The 16,275-nt window shown below is 37.0% G+C and overlaps 1 protein-coding gene and 1 pseudogene across 1 annotated transcript; one reads left to right on the top strand and one right to left on the bottom strand.

Moving 5' to 3' along the window:
* Positions 1–5,224: 5,224 nt before the first annotated feature.
* Positions 5,225–8,678, top strand: LOC143604524 (beta-fructofuranosidase, soluble isoenzyme I-like; annotated as a pseudogene).
* A 717-nt stretch (positions 8,679–9,395) lies between these two features.
* On the bottom strand, positions 9,396–12,159 carry LOC143604520 (superoxide dismutase [Mn], mitochondrial-like). The gene is made up of 6 exons (XM_077080973.1): positions 11,864–12,159; positions 10,437–10,483; positions 10,235–10,360; positions 10,086–10,142; positions 9,605–9,682; positions 9,396–9,505 (listed from the first exon to the last, which is right to left on the bottom strand). Exons 1-6 carry the CDS (start codon positions 12,144–12,146, stop codon positions 9,413–9,415), a joined length of 684 nt encoding a protein of 227 aa, XP_076937088.1. The 5' UTR covers positions 12,147–12,159; the 3' UTR covers positions 9,396–9,412.
* Between the last annotated feature and the right edge of the window lie 4,116 nt (positions 12,160–16,275).

The raw sequence follows: 16,275 nt of genomic DNA, 5'->3' as shown, positions 1-16,275 counted from the left end.
TAGTCATAAAAATACGCCGCGAATAGGTCTATACGCGACCGATAGGGGAGCTTTTCTAGAAAAACCCACCCGCTTGTCTTGTTATGTTTTTTTTTTCTTTTCTTTTTTTTTTGTTATTTATAATAATTATTATTAATATTATTTTAATTATGAATAATATATTATTATTCACAATTCGGCAAAGCGTGTTCGGTAGCAGGCCTTATATGGGAAAATTGACATTGCAAAACGACCCTTCAATTTATTGGCTGCTATCGTTATGGACATCTTGAATTAGTTACGGTAATTACCTTGGGAAAAACTGACAGTGCCAAACGAACCCTTTCTTGGATGCTCTCGGTATTGGCACCTCAAATCCACCTCTTCAATATCTTCAAACTCCAACGCTCTTGACCTTTGGCCACCACCAGAAACCGTAGTTGTGTTCACTCAAACACATATCAGTCATCACTAAGCTTAAGCTTAGGCTTGTTATTAGTTTTATTTTTAGTTATGGGTATTCTAAGTTGGTCATGTTGCGTATATTAAAGAATTATCGGCTTTTATATATACGTATACATATATAGTAGATGTGCGTTATAAGAATTCATTGCGTCGAGATAACCAGCACCAGATCGAGACACTAGTTTGATGAGTTTCAATCTCTCGAATCCGCGGTATACGTTAACGAAAGCGAGAACGTGAGCCCATATTTTGGACAGATAAGTGGAAATTCGGTCATTGCTCCAGCTCAACAAGCACCAGACTGAGATATTAGCCGGGACCTACCTGAACCGGTTGACACGTATGCTGACGTGGATTTAGGCTCCGTGCTGGCGCTGATATTAACACGTTTGCATAATACACAATGAAAGCACAAACTCAAACAACAATCCATACAATAGCAATTCTCTTCAACGACCGGTCAAACAAGAAGAAGAGAAAAATAACGAAGACAATTGCTATTGTATGGATTGTTGTTTGAGTTTGTGCTTCCATTGTGTATTATGCCAACGTGTCAACGAATACTGTAAACATATGTGTTAATATCCGGGTCAGCACCGAACCTAAACGCACGTCTGCATACGTGTCAACCGGTTCAGCTAAGTGCGAACTAATATCTCAATCTGTGCTTCCATTGTGTATTATGCCAACGTGTCAACGAATGTTGTAAACATATGTGTTAATATCCGGGTCAGCACCGAACCTAAACGCACGTCTGCATACGTGTCAACCGGTTCAGCTAAATGCGAACTAATATCTCAATCTGGTGCTCGTTATGTTGGAGCAATGACCGAATTTCCACCTATCTGTCTAAAGTAGGGGCTCCCGTTCTCGCTGCCGTTAGCGGATACCGCGGATCCGAGAGATTCAAACTCATCAAACTAGCGTCTCGATCTGGTGCTGGTTATCTCGACGCAATGAATTCTTATACCGCACATCTACTATATATATATATATACGTATATATAAAAGCCGATAATTCTTTAATATACGCAACATGAACAACTTAGAATACTCCTAACTAAAAATAAAACTAATAACAAGCCTAAGCTTAAGCTTAGTGACGACTGATATGTGTTCGAGTGAACACAACTTCGGTTGTCAGTGGTGACCGGCGGTCAAGACCGTTGGAGTTCGAAGAAATCGAAGAGCCAGATTTGAGATGTCGATAACGAAAGCAGCCAAGAAATTGAAAGTTCGTTTGGAAATGCCAGTTTTCCCAAGTAAGCCATTGTAACTAATTGAAGATGCCCATAACGAAAGCAGCCAATAATTTAAAAGTTCGTTTCGCACTTTTAATTTTTCCAAATAAGTCCTGCTACTAAACACCCTTTATCGAATTTCTAATAATAATATGTTATTGATAATTAAATATTATTAATATTAATAATAATCATAAATAACATTAATAATAACAAAAGAAAAGAAAAGAAATTAAAAAAAGGAAAAAAAAACCATAATAAGATAACACAGGTGGGCTTTTCTATAAAAACTCACTAACATAAATATAACATAATACAATATAACATAATATAATATAATAATATAATAATATTATTATATTATATTATATTATATTATACAATGCGCTATACAAACGTACCTCCGAAAGTCTTGCGTCGACGCCTAACCCCGACATCTGACTCTCTGACGTACATCAGGTACCTAATAATAATAGAAAACTAAATGTTTTAATACTAATAATTATATGTTTAGAATAAAAATAATAATAATATAATAATTAATATTTTAATAGTATTTTACTATAATTATTTTAATAATATTTTAATATAATAAAAACATAATAATTTATATTTAAATAGTATTTAAATATTATTATTTTAATAATAATAATAATACTATTTTAATAAATATAATAATAGTATTTTATTTTACTAACAATAATATTTTCATAACAACAATATCTTAATAATAATATTAATATTTTAATAGTAATAATATAATAAAAATTTTAGCGCTAACGGTAACAATACGGGAAATCTATTTTAAGTTTAGGAGTCCCGGTGAACTAGGGTTACCGTCAAACGGTCGGCGCCTAGGGTGGTGGTGGGGCGGTGTCCCTAGCAGGACGGCCGACATGTGGACAAAGGCATGTTATTGTCGGGCACTGCCTGCTACTGTTGTCGAGCCTGTTAACCTCCAACGTGCGTCTTTCACGGCATGTTAGCCTCTAACGTAAAGAGTAAAGTGCTCATGCTTTCATTTTTGTTGTCTTCTTATGTTAAACCCACGTGATTCAACTATGTATATTTGTACATATGTACTTTTAAATTTAAAAAAAAGTGAAAAGATGTTGTCTTTTTATGTTAACCCACGTGAAAGCTAATTGGCCATACTTTTATTAACCCTGGTTCATATTTCAATCAACCATGGTTAACTTAAATCCCCATTTAAAGTTTAGGAGGCCCGGCGAACTAGGGTTACCGTCAAACGGTCGGTGCCTAGATAAATTTCTAAAGTAAACCATTCACCAAATCTCTGTCCTAACATCTACAACTATGTCCTAACATGTAAAAAATAAAGATAAAACGAAACCTGGTTTAACTCCGACTGACCGTTAGCGCCGTCCGGCATCTCCTCGTCCGGCTCCGGAAACATACATGGTTCAACTCCGACTGACCGTTACCCGTCCGGCATCTCCTCATCCGACTCCGGAAACATATATGATTGTTGGTGTTGGTTGAATGAAGAGGGTGAGGGTTAATAAAAAATAAATAAAGGAAAAAAGAAATGGTAGAGAGGGAGGGGAGGGAGTCGGGCTTCAAAAATATACAAAAGCCAATACGCCGCGTATAGGGCTATACGCGGCGTATAGCCCGTACGATCCGACAACCCTATGACAGGCCAGGCTAGGACGTCAAATCGTACCCTAAAACGCCGCGTATAGGCCTATACGCGGCGCCTAGGGTGGTGGTGGGGCGGTGTCCCTAGCAGGACCCTTTTGTTTTCTGGTTTAGGCCTCTCTTGTACTAGTTCTTGAATAGTTGATTTCAAAAATCTCAACTATTTGGTACCGGCACTTCGTGTAAAGTTCAGAAAATACTGGTACCGTACCGGTTTGGGTCTCTCCTCTACTGACATAAATATACGTATATTTTTAATCTTTATAATGTAGGAAATTAGTCATTTGATTAAATAATATACTGATATGTTTTGATTACATGACTAATATGTTTTGATTAAACTGACATAAATAATTTTTTATTAAAAATAAAAAGGTAAATTGTATTTACCTTCATACAATCCCAACTGTGGTGGTAGATGAGCAATGGTGTTGAGGTGGTGGTGGTAAGCGGTAACTGACTTTTTTGATAAATTATCTTAAATTAGGGTTTAGGTTTGGGGATGGAAGGTCGGTGGGTTGTTGATATGGTGGTGGTGGTGGCTGGATTTAATGGTAGACTCCGACTGATGTGGTGGTTTCCCGTGGTTGGGTGGGGTGTGGAGAGAGAGAGAGTGTAAGTGAGTGAGTTTATATTTATATATAGAGTTAATTTTAATTATTAAATGCCTTTAATGGGGTAGGGTAAAATAGTCATTTCATACATATTTCCCCGTCATCGTCCTCGTAAGTTGGTTAAGAGACAACTCAGCGGCCACGTATTGTAATAAATGACTCCTCAACAACCACGTCACCAAAAACTAACGGCTGATTAAGTTTCTGTTAAGTTAGCACCCACATGCGTAGTGGGGATTATGTTTTGCCATTTTCATAGTTGGGACTTATATTTATCAATCCGGCATAGTTTGATTTATATGAAGCCAATTTACCGAAATAGAAAAATACTTTATTTTGGTTAAAAATGAATCTCCAAATGATATTATACAAAATGAGAAAAGTGGGAAATATTTGCAGTCACAAAAAAAAATCCTCAAAAAAGAATAATGAAAAACTAATAAAAAAATCATAACTCAAATTTTAATAAAAAAATGTAAAAAAACACAAAAATGTTTTCACCGTCTTCCTCGTTCTAAAAAAAAACAAAAAAGACACAATGTTGAGGAAAAAAATTATTGTGTCTTTTTATTTATTATTAATAATTCAAATACCCAATTTCTATAAATTGTAATAAGCAAAGTAGTGATTACATCGAAACAGAAGACAAGCGGGCTACAAGCTGCGCCGCTACCCCCTTTTGAATTGCAAAACTCAATCTTTTAAAAACCACATTCGCTGATCTTGGAGTCATAATATTACTATGCATAACCCGTTAAACTCGGGTAAGTAACTCCATAACTTCATTATAAAAACCATGGGGATGGTAACCAGTTTTGGGTTGCTCCCATAGGTGGTCCACCAGTTTTTTTTTTTTTTTAATAAATAGGTTATGTACCGTGTGTAATCTTGTGTTTGTTTTTATAAAATTAATATTTTATTTTCAGATTGTAATTTATTCTATCAAAATTAATATTTTGTTTCATAATTTATTCGACTTTGACTTTATACACAACTTATATTCATTCATCAAGATGAAAGTATTATTTAGACAACCCGTGTTATAGACAGTATCTAGCCTATTACAGTAATATAGCATTATATTATACAGACTAAAACGATAAATAACTATGATACAATGTAATACAATAATATTGGTACCTTGCTAGTTGGATTGTTAATGGTTAGCCCAATATATATCAACTTATAAAATGTACATAAGATGCATGTACTTGTCTATCACTAACAAAGTCTCTAAACTCACTTAACCCATAACCCGTAACCATGAAAACCATGGAACCCTTTAGTGAACTAGAGCATGCACGCAACCACAGTTCCATACAGAACGACCCTGAACCACCACCAGACGCCATAAGAAAGCAGCTGCTCGTCAGGGTTCCGTCTAGGCTCACATTGGTTTCTTTGTTTTTCATTTTAACTTTTGTACTCCTCATCCTAAACAACCGACTTTTCACTTAGTTTGCCACCAATTCAACATCGCCAGAGAAATCCAATCGCCTTACCTGGCAAAGAACAGTTTTCCATTTTCAACCGTCAAAAAATTTTATTTACGGTACCATATAATTACCCAATCAAATTCACTATTCACTTGATTTTTTCAATATTAATTTTTTTCGTCTTGTTTTATTTCATGGTTATTGATAATGCTCATGGCTGAACTCTTTGCTTTAGATCCTAACGGTATGTAAAATTTCATTTTATTTTATTTTTATTTAATTTTCAAATAGCCTATAGTTGGTGTCTAATGTTTGTAACAATTTAATTATTCTAAATGTTTTGTCACTTACTTATGTCATGAACTATATGAATTTGTACTAAATTTAAAAATTAAACTAACTCATTTAGGTCCATTGTTGCACATGGGTTGGTACCATCTATTCTATCAATACAATTCATACATACCGGTTTGGGGCAATATGTCATGGGGTCACTCTGTGTCCAAAGACATGATTAACTGGTTTGAGCTTCCGGTCGCTATTACCCCAAGCAAATGGTATGATATCGAGGGTGTTTTATCGAGGTCTACCACCGTACTCCCCAACGGTCAGATCTTTGCATTGTATACGGGAAATACTAATAATTTTTCCCAATTTCAATGCAAAGCTACACCTGTTGACATATCTGACCCACTTCTTGTGAAGTGGGCCAAGTATGAAGGCAACCCAATCCTTTACACTCCACTTGGGATTGGGTTAAAAGACCATCGGGACCCCTCAACAGTTTGGACGGGTTCCGATGGAAAACATAGGATGATCATGGGATCTAAACGAAACAAGACAGGACTTGTATTTGTTTACCATACTACTGACTACACGAACTACACATTGTTGGATGAGCCGATGCATTCAGTTCCCGATACTGATATGTGGGAATGTGTCGACTTTTATCCGGTTTCGTTAACCAACGATACTGTCTTTGATATGGCAGCATATGGGTCGGGTATCAAACACGTGATTTAAGAAAGTTTGGAAGGACATGGTAAGGATTGGTATTCAATTGGGACATATGATCCGATAAACGATAAATGGACTCCTGATAACCCAAAACTAGACGTGGGTATCAGGTATCGGTGTGATTACGGAAGGTTCTTTGCATCCAAGAGTCTTTAGGACCCGTTGAAGAAAAGGCGTGTTACGTGGGGTTACGTTGGAGAATCGGATAAATCTGACCAAGACATCTCTAGAGGATGGGCTACTAGTTATGTATGTTACTTTCATATTTGAACTTTTGCTTTAGCATAAAAAGGTGTAACGTGTTCGTTTTTGTAACAGAATATTGGAAGAACCGTGGTACTCGATAGAAAAACCGGGACCCATTTACTTCATTGGCCAGTTGAGGAAATCGAGAGTTAAGATACAACGGTCAAGAATTTAAAGACATTGAGCTAAAGCCGGGTAGGATCATTCCACTAGACATAGGCACAACTACACAGGTACAAGACAATAAGTTGATTTTAACTTATATGTTTTTACATAATGTAACATGTGACCATTGCAGTTGGATATAGTTGCTACATTTAAAATAGATCAAGATGCATTAAAAGCCACACATGAAACTAATGACAAATATGGTTGCAACTCGAGCTCGGGTGCAGCGGAAAGGGGAAGTTTTGGACCATTTGGAGTTGCGGCTCTTGCTAATGCAACCCTTTCACAGTTAACACTGGTTTATTTCTACGTCGCTAAAACTGCCAATAAAGGTCTGACGACACATTTTTGCACCGATAAGCTAAGATAACATAAATATAAACTAGAACTTAAAACTTAGAATTTATATTGAACTAATTATAATTCTTAAATCACAAAAACTAAATATTAAGGAAAATACAGGTCAACACTCGACTATGATGGCGAGAGGGTAGTGTACGGGAGCACTGTCGAGGTGGTCAATGGCGAAGAACTCACAATGAGGATATTGGTAAGTAAAGTTTCAAATATACATCTAACTAGTTTTAGAGCCTGTGTTACACACGTGATTATCCAAATTATAAAATTACAAGTAAAGCAAATAATTACATAACGTATTTGAAAAAATATATTACATCTATGTCTGAATCTATAATATTTGTACATAAATTAATTTTATTTATATCACAAAATGATTTTTTTAAATGAACTTAATAAAAAAATGCACGTACAAATTCTAACTTTCATCCGTTTGACATTTTTAAGCTAACACTTTGAACCCGTAACAAATTTGATGATAAATCTATTTGCATTCTCAAACTTTTAAAAATACTCAGATTTCTCATTTTTTACATGTAACAAATTTTGATCATAAATGTAGTTAACTTGTACCAAACAATCTATTTATCAACTTTTGCCATAAAAATCAAAATTAAGTTCCAAAAAAAACCCGAAACAATCCTAGATAAAAATACTAAGAAATAAATATGATAAACCTTGTTATGTCTGAAAGTGACTGGTATATACTATCTTTACGTTTTAATATATATATAGTTTACTAAATTAACCGAAAAATAAATGAATAGATTTAAAGCATAGATTTATAATTTATAAATTTATATGACAATTTATAATAAAAATACTAATAATAGATAAATTGATTGATTTAAAAAAATGGATCGACTTTTAAGCATATATTTATAATTTAATGATTAAAAAATAACTTTGTAAAATGAAAGCATATTCGAGTTTTATTTTTCTTTACAATCTCCCACAATAGACAGAGTACAATATATTAATGATAGCATTTAAAATTATATGATTTTTCAATCTTTGACAAACATGGTTTATTGTTGATTTTTGGATTCACCAAGTATTTTGGAATATATAGTAAAAGAATTTTTTAATATTTATTTTTATAAAAATATAAATATAAATAGAGTATAAAAAGAAAGTGAATAATTATTAATCTATTACATATATTAGGATTAATTAAGTTAGTTTTGGAGGGAAAAGAATGGTGAGAATTAATCAAAACACAACAAGTGTCTACAATTATTTTAGTTTATTAGAATAGGTAGATTGTATTATTCGGCGAGTTTTAAAACTATATATATAGTTATTTACTATGGATCTATGATAATATTATGTGATATATAAGGTGGATCATTCGGTGAAGGGTGTATCCTACAAAGGCAATATACGAAGACGTGAAGCTCTACTTGTTCAACAACGCCACCCGTACGAGTGTGAAGGCATCTCTCAAGATTTGGCAAATGGCTTCTGCTCGAGTGAAGCCTTATCCTTTTTAATTAGCATTTACATATATTCATTTAATGAAGTGTGATTTGTGTTATCATTGATTGTTTAGAGTTTAGACTATGCCTTGTGCTTTATATACAAGACAGTGAATAACAAAAAACCGAGTAAACTAAATAAACTGCGTACTACAAAGAAAACTATAGATGATTAAGGGAAAAAAAAGGATTAATCGACAAAAATCCCACGATCAAATATCAAGTATCAACACTAGGGGTGGCAAATGTGACTCCGTTAGGTTGAATGAGTTATAATAAATGTATATATAGGGGTCAGAATGGGTCAAACTAAAAAAAGAAAATGATTAAAACGAGCCAAAATGGGTTGACATTTCTCGAGGGTTTTTTATTTTTAATGCAGCGAGAAAAACGGAGAAAACTTTTTAGTTTTTTAACTTTTTTAGTTTTTTATTTATATTTCGAGTTATGATTTTTTAATTATTTTTTTGAATTTTTTAATAAGGGGTTATTGAAATGGGTCAAAATGGGTTGAGATTTCAAAAACCCTCGTTAAAAAAATTCAAAAAAAATAAAATAAAATAATTAGGGACCAAAAGAGAAAGTTACGATTACAAACGGTGAATACACGAGAAGCAAAAAATACATGTATACTTATTCATGTTTCATTGTTTTGCATACACAAGGGTTAAACCTCAGGGCAAAATGTCCAAACTTTTGAAGAACCGCAGCACTGAATGCTGTCGGTTAGCCGTCAACTGTCCTTCAACTTAAGGGCATTCTTTCTCATACACTTCACTCGCATATTTCCAGTTTATTACTTTCCATATGTTCTTCAAATAATCTGGTCTAACATTCTTGTACTGCATTCATGTGTAGAAAAAACAGTCAAACATAAACAAATGATCATTTGTCAAACATAAACAAATGATCTTCAAATATATAAAAGCTTATGTGATTACCTGTAAGTAGTATGCATGCTCCCAAACATCTATGCCAACCAGCGGAACCAAACTTGCGCCTTTTGTAACCAATGGGTCCTACGAATAGACATTGCGCGCACGACAACAGTAAGGAAGTGTTAGACCTACAGTTCGACATGTCTATTTGATGCGTATAGGCCTATAGGCCCTGATGTCTCGTATAGTACGAGAGGCCTATAGTTCATCACTAAAGAACTCTTTGCCTCGTATAGGCCATAATATCTCATTCTTGTTCAAAATTTTCAGATTTTTTCAAAATTTCGCCTTCACTCGTATACGCGCTATACTTCTCGTTCAGGTTTTCATCAGTGTCGTCTGACACCATCTGACATCTATACGACTCGTATAGGTCTATACAAGTCAAAAGATGTTAGATGGTGTCTGGATATAACGCCCTTAATAACATGTTAAGCATCTTGTTATTAAACAAGTGTCCAAGAACAAAACTAGCACTGCATACCTGGTTTGCAGTTGTTTCTACCACGAGCCTTTTCAACTCCTTGTCCACTGCAAGCCACTGATAATATATATATCATAAACATATATATCAACCATAGTTCAAGCGCAGACCACAAATGAACAAACAATAAACATAAACACAAAACATACCACCCATCCAGAGCCTTGGACCGCAGCACCTTCAGCATTCATCTTGGCAATCAATTTTTCCATATTACCAAAGTGCTGGTCAATGGCCCACCCTAAAGCACCATGTGGTGGCTCACCACCTCCTTCCTGCATAAAAATGGTATCGGCTTTCAGTCGAGTAGTATGCTCAGAATCATCACTGGATTATCGAAAACGAACTTACACGAATAGGGGCAAGATTCTTCCAGAAAATTGAGTGATTCACATGACCTGATGTGTGTACAGTTAGTTATTGCATAAAGTCATAAACTATGAGATATGGCAGGAACAACAAATTGATTGATTCAAATTTATTATCCAATTGCTTTTCGGTTGATCGGCTCGGTTTATTCGGTTAGTTTATCAGTTTTTGGTTTGCTTAACAACCAAAACCAAACTTGCGCTAAAATTTTTTGCCTTGAAATACATGAAATGGAGGTGCATAAAACATGAAATGGAGTGTTAAAAAAAACCATAACCCAATTTTGATTAATCGGTTTTCGGTTTCTAGATCATTTCAGTTCAATTTAGTCGGTTTCGGTTAACTGCTCTGTTGTTGCTCACCCCTAGATGAACTCATAACACATCTATTTACCATCAATAAATCAAATTGAAATTAAAAAGTAAGCCCTCTCATGTTTAAATTCAACTCGTCAACGTCATCGTACTCAGTAAATCCCACTAATAGCAAAGTTATGGTAGGGTGGAGGGTAAGATGTAGACATCCTGGCTCAAAAATAATTTTGCATTAAGCCTTGGACATAAGGCACATAACACTCAACCATCAGGACACCGGCCGGTTGGTGCATGGACCCTCGTCTTTCGGCTTTCAACGCCACCACATGATGCATGATTAACCTTCCGCCACTTTTACCGTTATTTTCACGAAAATTTTAAAATAACGTCAAAATTACTGCAATTTCACTTTTGCCACCCCAGGCCCACACATATATACGCTATATGCGCACACCGCAAACAAATCTGTCTTTAAATTCAACTCGGGTGTTGTACAAATTCCAACTAGGCACCGATTAATCCCCGATTAATTGCTAGTCCCCACCCCACCAATTAAATTTGGGCTAATCGGTCAATTGTCAAATCCAACCAAAATCAGGATTGATCGGACTTATCGGCGGTTTCCGGACAAAATCGGCGGTTTCCAGCGAGATTCTAGCCAATTCCCAGCCAAAATGTGTTTGCGTATATATAAAACTGAAAACTAAATATAAAAATGTGAACGTGTATATATAAAACTGAAAATTTAAACATTAAAGTCCAATCCGATTAATCTCAAATATTTAAAAATAGAACTCATATTAAATTTCTATATATATATGAATTTTACATGATATTAAGATTACCAGGATAATCGACATCTCAAATATCAGTCCTTGATATCTGATATTTTTCCACATTAACTCCGCATCATTTCGATTTGGTTTAGTCGGTTATCGGTTCGGTTTCGGTTAATTGTTCTGTTTTTTCTCACCCACAGATGAACTCATAACACATCTATTTACCAATTCTTAAATAAAGTCATTCTAACATGCAATTGGACTAAACTTAACATAATTAAATTAGAAACTAATCTAAAAATAATAATAATCGAACCTCCGCCGTTGAAGTTAATGGCGCTATGCAATTTAACAGCAGTGGACGCATCGCCTTTAGCGATGGCGTCATCAAGTTGTTCTAGTGCCTTATTGTAATTAGTAACGTAAGTCTGGTGGTGCTTCTGATGATGGAGCTGCATAATCTCGCCGCTAATGGCCGGCTCAAGCTCACCGTAATCGTATGACAGGTCAGGTAGCGTGAATGTCTGCAGTCCACGAGTATGGTGGTGGTGGTATAATCGACCTAGGGTTTTGCTGTTGGCTAGTGCTCTAAGTGCCATTTGTGATTTGTTTGTTTTGACTTGTGTGTGTGTGTGTTAATTGGCAGAGATGAAATGAGGCTTTTTATATTTTGGGTGGTATATAAGATCTGTGTGCACCAATTAAGTGTGTGGAACGTGGTAATTATATGTGAATCTGTGATTTGTTATTGGTTGTTTTGTGTGCTTTGTTATAAAACAGTAACACTAGTTTTAGGGACGTCAATACCGCTCGCTTCTCGAACCCGTTTGGCGCTTGCTCGGAAACTGTTTGGAAAACGCTCGTTTGTATTTTTGCTCGATTGTAAGCGAATCACTCTGCTCGGTTCGGTTTGAAAATGAGCCAAGCAACAAGCAAAGGTCTACTCGGTTCTGTTTGGCTCAAATATTTTTTTTTTATTTTATATATAACTAGATTTTCTATTCGGCGACGCGCCGGGGCAGTTGGCAAAACCCCAGCATTGAAACCCGAGCGTTGGGAAAAACCCCAGCATTACGACGTGTTGACACGAATTCAATCAATACAACTTAAGATATCGGAATTAAAACAAAAGGGTCGGTAAAACCTGAGCGTTGTTGGTCTCGGGATTTGTGGTGTTAAATCGACACAAATTTAATTTGTTTCAATTATGCTCGTTACGATACTGGAACTACAAAACAAAATAAAAATACAAAAAAAAGAACTTTGTCCAATATTGTCACACCCGGCCCTGAGCGGCGGAAACAGCCGGGCGCGCACGAGTGGGGATTGATACTTAAGCACGGGCCATTGCAAAACATTCAAAGATTTTTATTGCGCATGAGAAGTTTAATACAAATACATTACATTGTTTAAGTATTACATAAAAACATCCAAGTACAAAAACTGAAGATTTTCTCGCCATATCCCCTTGCGCGGCGGGTAACCGTGCGCATCGAGGGGATAAAACCAAAATCTTCCAAAAAGCTTGTTTTAGATGTTCAGCGTGTGGTGCTCTAAGTGCGACTCCATGCGCTACCTAGTTATCTCCTGAAAGACACGTAAAAACATTTGAATCAGTATAAACTGAGTGAGTTCACAAGTTTTAGTAACTTGATAAATCGTATTGCATCATAATCTTGATACAAATCATTCTGAAACATAATTCTGGTAGCATCATTAAACACATGCTTGGTAAAACATAGTTATATCAACATATTCTGATAAAATCGTTCCGCGGGTTACGCGCGAACATTTCTGGGAACTGTGCTCGTCTGTGTAAGTGGCGCTGCCACTACGAGCTAAAATAACGTAATACCGTCCCGCGGGTTACGCGCAGACACTTCTGGAAAACTGTGCTCGTCTGTGTAAGTGGCGCTGCCACTACGAGCGAATATATGCTGTAATACCGTCCCGCGGGTTACGCGCGGACGTTGTGCCGGAAAACAAGGCGCTCGTCTGCGTAAGAGGAGCGACCTCTACGAACGGGCTCAAACCCATAGTACTGCCCCGTGCTAGGCACTCGTCTGTGTAAGAGGTGCGACCCCTACGAGTGGGCGGATCAAACCAGCAGTCCCTACCCTTAGAGTTCCAATGGTAAAGTGATCACTTACTCGAATCTGGTGCACTATCATCGAAATACCATAGATAACTGTTCGCATTGCTCATCATGAAACATAACTTAAACACGTAATCGTTTGCTTAGCTTGTAAGTATACCATGATAAAACATTATTTAAGTACGTGTCCCTCGCCCCGAAAACAGTTTAAAATAGTGAAAACAGTAAAAATGGGGCTGTGAGACTCACCTGTGGTTCTTGTTAAGGGATTAATCGAGATTCGGGTTTTCTTGGTGTTGGCCTCGGAATCGAAGGTCTAGAATACGATTAAATAACAATTATATATATTAAGATCAAGATATAAGGGTTGGAAAGTAGATCTCAAGGTTATAATCTAGGCTTACCTAGTAACAGGATCGGAGCTGGAAACAATGGATGCTTGGGAAAAGATTAGTGCAAGTTTGTAGTTCTTTGAAGTGTGTTTTGGGTGATAATTTAGGCTACAAATTTATAGGCAAACTCAAGGGAACATAATCCCTTGCTTTAGGGAATTGTAATCTTTTGAAATGATGATAAAGTATGGAAATTATTATTATTTATTAAAAAGAGTAGAAAAGTAGATTAAAGATTCTGATTTGATATGGACAGGACATGCAGGGCTGTGGTTGGTGAGAGTGGGTGGCTGGCAGTTGACTTTTACAGTTTGCTTTTTCAGTGCTTTAGACAGTGTACAGTAAAAAGTAGAAGTTTTCTGAAACACGCTACCGCCCTCTTTTGGGCGGGGACAATTTCCTTAAATCTGATCATTTTGACTAAGTGTTCTGCGCGTATAACTTGGTGCGCATAGCTTTCTGCGTGTAGGACATTTCTTTGCTGCGGGTAGGTGCGTAACCTTCTCGCAGTTAGGGACATTTGAGTTTCATTTGTAGATTCTCCAGGTGGTTTTGGTATTTCAACATAGTGATCAGTCATGTTGAAGTCAATTCCATCCTGGAGCTTCAGACAAACTAGCTCTCAACGTTCCCGCCATGCGGGTAGGTTAGTTCCCTTCCGCACGCGCATAAACGATGTAGGATGCACCCGCCTTAGCATCATGCGGGATGGTCAACCCATAGACAACATATCGTTTAAGTTACATGAAAACATAAGGCCAAAACGTTCACGCATGGCGCATATAACATATGCTCACGCTGGTTCTTAACATGGTGCGCTCGCGCAGGGCGCACATAACACATGCACGCGCTGACTAACATGTTCTCGCGCCGGGCGCACATAATGTGCCCGCGCTGATTCTTAACATAGCGCGCTCGCGCAGGGCGCACATAACAAATGCACGCGCTGACTAACATGGCGCGCATAATATTTACAATCACCTAATTATTAGGTTGATTACTTAGTTTAAGGGGTTGGGAAATTTACCGGGTGTCACATTCTCCCCTCGTTAAACGAATTTCGTCCCGAAATTTAGGAGACGTTGCTGGCAGAAGCCATATTCTGAAAGAGGTGTGGGTATTTTATGCGCATCTGATCTTCTCTTTCCCAAGTGAATTCAGGCCCACGCCTTGAGTTCCATTGAACTTTTACCAACTTGATTCTGCTTCTGCGCAACCTTTGTTCTTTCCAATCGGTTACTGCTATAGGCTTTTCTACGAAGTGCAGCTGTTTGTCAATATGAATTTCTTCCACCGGTAAAATCAACGTTTCGTCAGATAAACATTTCTTGAGGTTGGATACATGAAACGTATCATGAACTCCACTGAGTTCGGCGGGTAGACGGAGTTTATAAGCAACTGGACCGATCCTCTCCAGGATCTCAAAAGGTCCAATGTAGCGCGGATTTAGCTTTCCTCGCTTACCGAAACGGGGGACTCCCTTCCATGGAGAGACTTTCAAAAGTACTTTATCCCCTACTTGAAACTCCAACGGTTTCCTTCTCATATCAGCATAACTTTTCTGTCTGTCGCGTGCTGCCTTAAGGCGATCCCTTATCTGAAAAATCTTGTCTGTTGTTTCTTGGATCACTTCTGGACCAGTCATTTGCTTGTCGCCCACTTCAGCCCAACACAGTGGGGATCTACACTTGCGCCCATATAAAGCTTCGAACGGCGCAGCCTTAATGCTTGTGTGATAACTGTTATTGTAAGAAAATTCAACCAACGGGAGGTGGGTATCCCAACTACCTCCAAAATCGATCGCGCACGCGCGCAGCATATCTTCCAATGTCTGGATTGTTCGCTCGCTTTGCCCATCCGTTTGAGGATGATAAGCTGTACTCATATCAAGGCGAGTACCTAGAGCTCCTTGTAACGATCTCCAAAACCTTGATGTAAACCGACTATCTCGATCAGAAATGATGGACACTGGGACTCCATGTTTTGAAACTACTTCTCGAATATATAGTCGGGCTAGCTTTTCCATTTATCAGTTTCTTTAATCGGCAGGAAGTGTGCTGACTTAGTTAACCGATCCACAATAACCCATATTGTGTCATAACCCCCAGGTGTCCTTGGCAGTTTGGTGATGAAGTCCATAGAGATTTGTTCCCACTTCCACATGGGAATTTCTGGCTGTTGAAGCAACCCCGATGGTTTCTGGTATTCAGCCTTTACTTTTGAACACGTCAGGCACTTACT

This window comes from Bidens hawaiensis, unplaced genomic scaffold, assembly GCF_021521415.1.
Source record: "Bidens hawaiensis isolate Kalapana, Puna unplaced genomic scaffold, B.hawaiensis_p1.1 tig00065477_1, whole genome shotgun sequence".
Classification (NCBI taxonomy): Eukaryota; Viridiplantae; Streptophyta; class Magnoliopsida; order Asterales; family Asteraceae; genus Bidens; species Bidens hawaiensis.
Note: the sequence above shows the minus strand (reverse complement) of the source record. Positions and strands in the feature narration are given on the sequence as shown.

Coding starts and splice junctions, on each gene's coding strand:
- LOC143604520 (XM_077080973.1), bottom strand. CDS start 12,146: ATGGCACTTAGAGCACTAGCCAACAGCAAAACCCTAGGTCGATTATAC. Junction 10,484..11,863: donor CATTAACTTCAACGGCGGAG/GTTCGATTATTA, acceptor TACACACATCAG/GTCATGTGAATCACTCAATT. Junction 10,143..10,234: donor TCCAAGGCTCTGGATGGGTG/GTATGTTTTGTG, acceptor ATATATTATCAG/TGGCTTGCAGTGGACAAGGA.